Source organism: Pyxicephalus adspersus, chromosome 7 (assembly GCF_032062135.1).
Source record: "Pyxicephalus adspersus chromosome 7, UCB_Pads_2.0, whole genome shotgun sequence".
NCBI classification, from domain to species: Eukaryota; Metazoa; Chordata; class Amphibia; order Anura; family Pyxicephalidae; genus Pyxicephalus; species Pyxicephalus adspersus.
The window spans coordinates 26,165,265-26,171,910 of record NC_092864.1 but is presented as its reverse complement, the minus strand read 5'-3'; the positions used below and the strand labels follow the sequence as shown (position 1 = coordinate 26,171,910).

At 46.2% G+C, this 6,646-nt stretch overlaps 1 protein-coding gene across 2 annotated transcripts in view; it reads right to left on the bottom strand.

Moving 5' to 3' along the window:
* Nucleotides 1-6,646, bottom strand: part of SEMA5B (semaphorin 5B) — a 165,890-nt gene that overhangs the window by 54,831 nt on the left and 104,413 nt on the right. For both annotated transcript variants that reach the window (XM_072417908.1, XM_072417909.1), the window contains exons 6-7: nt 5,592-5,654; nt 406-504 (exon numbers count right to left, since the gene is read on the bottom strand). In XM_072417908.1, the coding sequence (XP_072274009.1) occupies nt 406-504; nt 5,592-5,654 (162 nt within the window). The remainder of the gene's footprint in view (nt 1-405; nt 505-5,591; nt 5,655-6,646) is intronic.

The window sequence follows — 6,646 nt, the reverse complement described above, 5'->3', positions numbered from 1 at the left end:
TTGTTTGTTGTCCCCCTCCACCTTTCTGTGTTTTGGATCCTGCCGGATTTATAATATGAAATATATAAAACCAGCAGGGATGGAGGGAGCCCCTCATAATGGGCACAGCAGATGTACAGACCTGGGAACTCAGTGCAGGAATCTCACCAATGGTCCCCCCTACAGGTGGAAATGAATGCTAGGGGCCATTCTTTATCTACTAAACTGTGAGCTATGAAGTCTGGGTGACCCCTAATACAAAGAGTCCCCATGATGGTGGTTTTGCTGGTTGCTGTTAGTCCGCCTCTCTCTGATTAAAAACGCTGTGATTTGGTGAGGTGATGATCCCCATATAACAATGCTTTGGATGTGTAAGAGGCATTTCTTCTTCCTCCTCATGATATGAAATTGGCACCATACCCATACCTGGCGACTGGTGCACACCGGTGAGAAGGCGTTGGTCCCGCAGGTGAATACTCTCTTCCCCGTCACAATCAGGACCCGGATGTAGTTCTGGCATTCCTCCTGCAGGGGGCGAAACAGAGCACAAATGTCAGAGGAATCTCACAACACTCCCATACAGTGCAACCAAATCTCACATTCTGCATCAGCGGTGTCATAGTTTGTATTGTCTATGATACAGGTTTGCTCTCTGCTGCCCCTATCGTACTGCGCTGTGGTATATGTTGCTGCTATAAGAATTAAGAATAATAATGATATTGGTTCCCTGCTCCGGGGTGATTTATATTCCCCCATTGATGTGTCAGGAATACATTCACCTCCCCAATCAAGTGTCTGGTAGGAATCAGATGTGTTTATAGCATGTGTGCGCCATATATAGAGCGGAGGAAGATGAAAGGAGTGCGGGGCCCCGGGCCTGAGTCTGAGAGAAGCTTTGTGTAAGGAAACGTCAACAGTAGGGACTGAAGACACGCAGAAAATACTAACCAGATACGGGGACACCACCCCAATATACAGGGGAAACACCACTCCAATATACAGGGGGACACCGCCCGAAAATACAGGGGAAACACCACCCCAATATACAGGGGGACACCACCCCAATATACAGGGGAAACACCACCCCAATATACAGGGGGACACCACCCCAATATACAGGGGAACACCATTCCAATATACAGGGAGGGACACAAACCCAAAATACAGGGGAAACACCATCCCAAAATACAGGGGAAACACCATCCCAATATACAGGGGGACACCATTCCAATATACAGGGGGGCACCACCCTAATATACAGGGGAGGCACCACGCCAATGTACAGGGGGACATCATTCCAGTATACAGGGGGGAGCACAACCCCAATATACAGGGCGGACATAACCACAATATGTGGGGGACACCACCCCAATATACAGGAGGGACAACACTGTTCTCCAGATATAAGTTATAGAATATGCAGGGGTGACACCACCATTGTAACTTTAAACATGGTGCCACCAACCTTGTGGTAAGAAAAGTAAATGAAGGTATCTCCAGTTGGATATTTACCAGACTTTCACCATAATCTTGTTGGTTCCTCTTTGTATTTCTTGACACAATTGTTTCCTAAATCATTGTTTAGATTTCAGCTCTTCAATTAATTTCCTTTACATGGAAATGATTCAGACTTGGAGGCTTCTGTGCCCCAGAATAATACGGCCCCTGGCTGTCCTATAGACCAATCCCCCATCCACCCCCGCCCCAGTGGGTTTTGTTTGATTCCCAGTAATTTTATTGTCAGTGTGATCAGTGTTATTAATCTCACATTCCCCTCTCCAATATCTTCCCACATTCTTATTCGGAAATAGGATGACTAAGTATGGGGGAGGGGAGGCTGTGATGAAGGAAGCCATCATTAATATTATTATTAAGTGTAAATCGGCCGCTGACACCACAGAGGCCAACCACTAAATATATCCGGAGGAGTGACTAATCCACATCGCACGATATCCCAGTCTGACAAAGGGAATGCGCTTTGTAATGTGATATAATTCTAACAATGGTGAAAAGATTGAATGGAGAGCCAGAGTTCCCCCGATTTCACTGGATGAATGTGCGATACAATGCAACCAAACCAGCAGATACATTCATCGAGATTGGGGAATCGTAAACCAGGCAAACTGTGTCACACATTGCTGGGGGGCATCCAAAGCGATCCTCGGTTTCTCCGCTGCAATCAAAGTGTCCGGTCATCAGAGCTCCATTCAGGGGTCACTTTCTCTTTCACATAATGAAAACAATGAGCTGATTTATTAAAACTGGAGAGGAAAAACTATCATGGGAGAACCTGGGTGATCCAGAAAACCTGAAAAGGGTCTGGTCCAGGATTGAAACATTTGCTAACAAATAAGACTTTCCAATCCAGGCTTGCTGGATCACCCAGGTTTTCCCATGACAGTCTTGGAAAGTTATAATAAATCAGCTCATTGTGTTTTATAATCACTTTGACTTTTTCTTCCATTTTCTACTCTTTCTGCCTTTAGCGCCTGAGTAATCATGCGCCATGTATTCCAGGAGCTGCACATTGGGTGCTGCATCATCATGGACTTTCTTCAAATGTAAAGAAATAAACGTTCGATCTCACGCATGCAACAACGCTCGTTTACTTACATGTGAAGGAAGATATCAGGTGCAAGATCGAGCCAAGACAGCACAGGATTCACCAGGTGGGGTAAGTACACAGATCGAAGGCTTTCAACAAAAAAATGTAAATGATTTTTTCATGCAAGTTTTGACCAATCATCCTCCTCCCCCAGATAAGTGGGAGACTGCTAAACTCACCTCTGTCTCTTTCCCCCTATCAGCATGCTCCCTATTGGTGTGGCACGGCATCTGATTAGCTCTTTGTGCTGCTTCTCCCTCTTCCAATCTGAGCTCTGCTGTGGTGAATGCCAAATACAATCCAGGGATTGTGAAACTGACATCTGCCAGATTCCAGTTAACATGATCACCCTAAGATGTACGTTGAACCCTTAAAATGTACCTTTTATTCTGATCTCCAGCACTGAATCGCTTTCTAAAAAGAATCGGTTGCATTTTTCTAAATACCTATTCTGCATTTCTGCTACGCTGGGTGCAAAATGGGGCAAAGCAATGAACAGCCCCAGCAATACAGCTAATCTCTAGTGATACATTCGTCCTGATCCCCACACTGATGAAGCTGCAATGTGTATAATGGCTGGGAGGGGGCAGACATCACTGGAGGACAAATAAGTCACCTCAGGGGTGTCCGCAGATGTGTGATCCAATCAGGTAACGGATCAATACCGCCTGTCCAGTGGAATCGCCTCATTTCTAGGTCACCATCAGATTTTCCTCATAAACAATGTCATTATAATCTTAGCGGCTGCAGGGAGTTGTCACCTGACGCAAGGTGTGCATTATTTTTATAACCTATCTAAAGCGTGACACATGCAGGAGCGCCGCACAATTATCCGCTCCACTGATACTGAAACAGCAATGAAGCAGAACAATTAATTACTGCTACGCTGGCCTCTGATGTTACTTCCAGAGCTGCGCACTCTCTGATAAGAAACATGGTGGCTGCTTACAAATCCGTGGAGAGGGAGATAAAGGAGAGCTGTGCAGAGGAGCCATAACCCCAATGTTACTGTACATAGACCTACACCTGCATGGTGTTCTGCCCACAATATATCAGAAAGTGAAAAGGGAGGGGGCAACTTCTACCAACCCCCCATCAAACTCTACTCTTCTGCCCTTTTATCCTTGTGTTGTAGCAAGACCAGCCATCATCACAAGGTGGCGCTCTGAAGTTTTCATCATGTGATACCCTCAGCATGATGGGTGATGTGGATTGGCTGAGCACAAGCCAATAACCTTCTTCCAATACACCCAATGTGTTTCTGTCTATGACATAAATATATGCAGGAGAATACCCTATTTTGGGTCACCAGGAAAAGAGCCCATGCAGCAATTAACTCGTCTGAATATGCAAACTCATCTTAAATTAGTCCTAGGACATGAATAATAATGCACACATTCACTCATCCGGCACTCCATGCAAGTGCCACCCAAACCCCAGCTAACCCTGGCTGCCCTTATGAATAATGAAAGTTTTTTGCATACTAAACACACGCATGTTGACATGCACTGATGTGCAAATTTATTTTGAATGCAGTGCAGCTTTGATAGGAAACTGAGAGCATTTCTACACCGCAATGTCATTTAGGAGTTAAGGTGCGCAGTGAGAACTCTTTAACTTCAGCAAAACTGCTGCATTTGCTGAACAGCGTCCGCAGCTCTGTCTGTTGTCACCTGTTGCGCAGTTTTCTCCGTCATCATTGTTTTGTCACTTGGAGCCGATTAGCCAGCAATCATTAATGGATCTCCAACAGCTGATTTTTATTTCTTCCCCACCGGTCCCCCAGGTGACAGCAGAGGTGATGTATTATGCAGAATCCCACCTGAACCCGACGTAGCATCTCGCCTGCCACAGCGGGGGCCCTTCACCACAGCAACACGATTATTAAAGTGTTTTATGCAACAGTTGCTCTTGTCTGCAATTAAATCTCCAAACAGCTCTGTGGCTGCCGTCCAGGAACTGGCTGTTTCCCAGCTCAGGGGAAAAAAAAGGCTGATCCATCGCCGCCATGGAACAATATAACCGCAACTTCACCGGGCGTACTGCTGCTGTGCAACATGTCTCAGATGATGGATCTCTTATCGGTAAACTCGCCCTGCAGCTTGGAAGGAAATTATCTGATAAGAGCCGCTGAGGGGCCCCAAATTGTCACTTGCCCAAACTTTCCAGAACTGCCTAATAACCTCTCAGATGCTGCAAAAATGCTGAAAAGCAAGAGCACCCCCTTTATGAAATGCACAGACGTATCGTAAGCTCTAGACTGCAGGCACAAATAATTTCTAGAGACAAATAAAATGGAAACTCCGTCCCAACAGTGAGATACCCAGATGTTCACAGAGGAGATGCTTCACCCCTTTAAATATTGATTATTATTATTGGACGACCCCCCCATTTCTCTGCTGTGATTTGTGGTTTCTGTGTCACTGCCCCACCTACAGACATTTAACAATAAGGCTAATCAGTGATTGGCTTGCTGAGCTCCTAGGGGGTGAAGCTTGGCTGAGACTTGGTAAAGGAGTATAAGGGTGTCATTGTCAGGGGGTGGCACAGTCGGCCATGTTGGCTCCTTCAGATACACTTGGTGCTTATTGACCTATGGAGAGGATGTGACACCAACATGACCAGCGAGGGAGCCGGCCAATGATAAGGAGAGTTGCAGATGACCCTTCAGGGTCAATACTTGAAAGCCAAGGGGGTTCTGTTGGGTTCAGCTAAACTGACGTAAGCATACAGAACCCCTTCATAAAACTGACCCTGCAATGTGGCCAAGGCGTCTCAATGCCACCCAACCACCCACTGACCATACTAGTAGGGGGCATCCATCCCTTCCCTTAAATTAGTTTAATCTGGGGCACCTCAATCTTTTCAAGGTTCCCCTATGGCAGCTTTTCTCAATCTTTCTACCCCTGAGGAGCCTTGGTTGAGAACGGCTGCTAAGGCACCGCATCCTGCAGCCAACAAAAACCATGCAACATGCAGAGCACATTCACTGGTGACACCATCTTACCTCTGACTTCCCTTTACTCTGACAGGACCGGCGGGTGTCTTCATCTGAACTCCATTCGGATGCCTGAAAGACAAAATTAATTGCACGCATTACATTCGGGAAATTCCACACAGCATCACAATGCATCATCGTATTTATCTATCATTCTGAATACAAAAGGGGCAACACAGGCCAATCATTTCAGAATATCTGACGGTGCATCTGTGCAAAGATCAGAAGGGATGACGATGATCAGAGGAGCCTGGGGAAAAAGCCAATGAGATTCTTCATTTCACTGTCTGGGTGCAACTGAGAGCAGGGGGGGAGGTCTTTTTAATGGGCGCAGCAGGGGTACAGGCTCAGGAACTCAGCACAGGGATGGTGGGAGATCATAATGAGGACAGCAGGCCCAGTCTACTTTCTTTTCCTGAGAAGCGCCATCTTTGTACCCTCTCAGAATTCCCTTCATGCCCCAAGCTGCACCCAATATTCTAGATGTGGCCCTGTAACTGACCAATGGGAGGACAGATCTACACTCCATATTTTACCTGTGGTCGCATTGTAACATTTGTGGTTAACAAATTCCAGGCAAAAACTTCCTGACAGGTGGGAATTTATCCGCATTGTCCTACAATCTGCGACCGCTGCTGGCAGGCGGATGGCGCTCTGATGTGACTTTGGCCAGAAAGGGCTCGGCGGAGTGCACGGCATGCTGGGCCGCTTCCCATCACAGACAAAGTCCATTTGGTAAACGACGGCTTATAATGGGAATAAGTCCTCGCCTAACGTCGCTTCCAGATGGCCCAACTGGCACGGTGGGATAATGCGATTCCAAAGCAGAGAACTCTGATAGTAAATACCTTCATATAACAAAGGAAACAATTCATTCATCGGGGGAAAAGAATCTCATTAACATTCCAATAATAAGCCCCTCAAACCTTGTATCTGACCACCAGCAGATTTCTTCATTACAACAAAACTCATTTTCATTTTTATAATAAATTTTCGTCTTTATTAGGCTCTGGCAGTAATCCGCAGGGACCCCACGCTCATCCATTCCACGAAGGGTTAATATC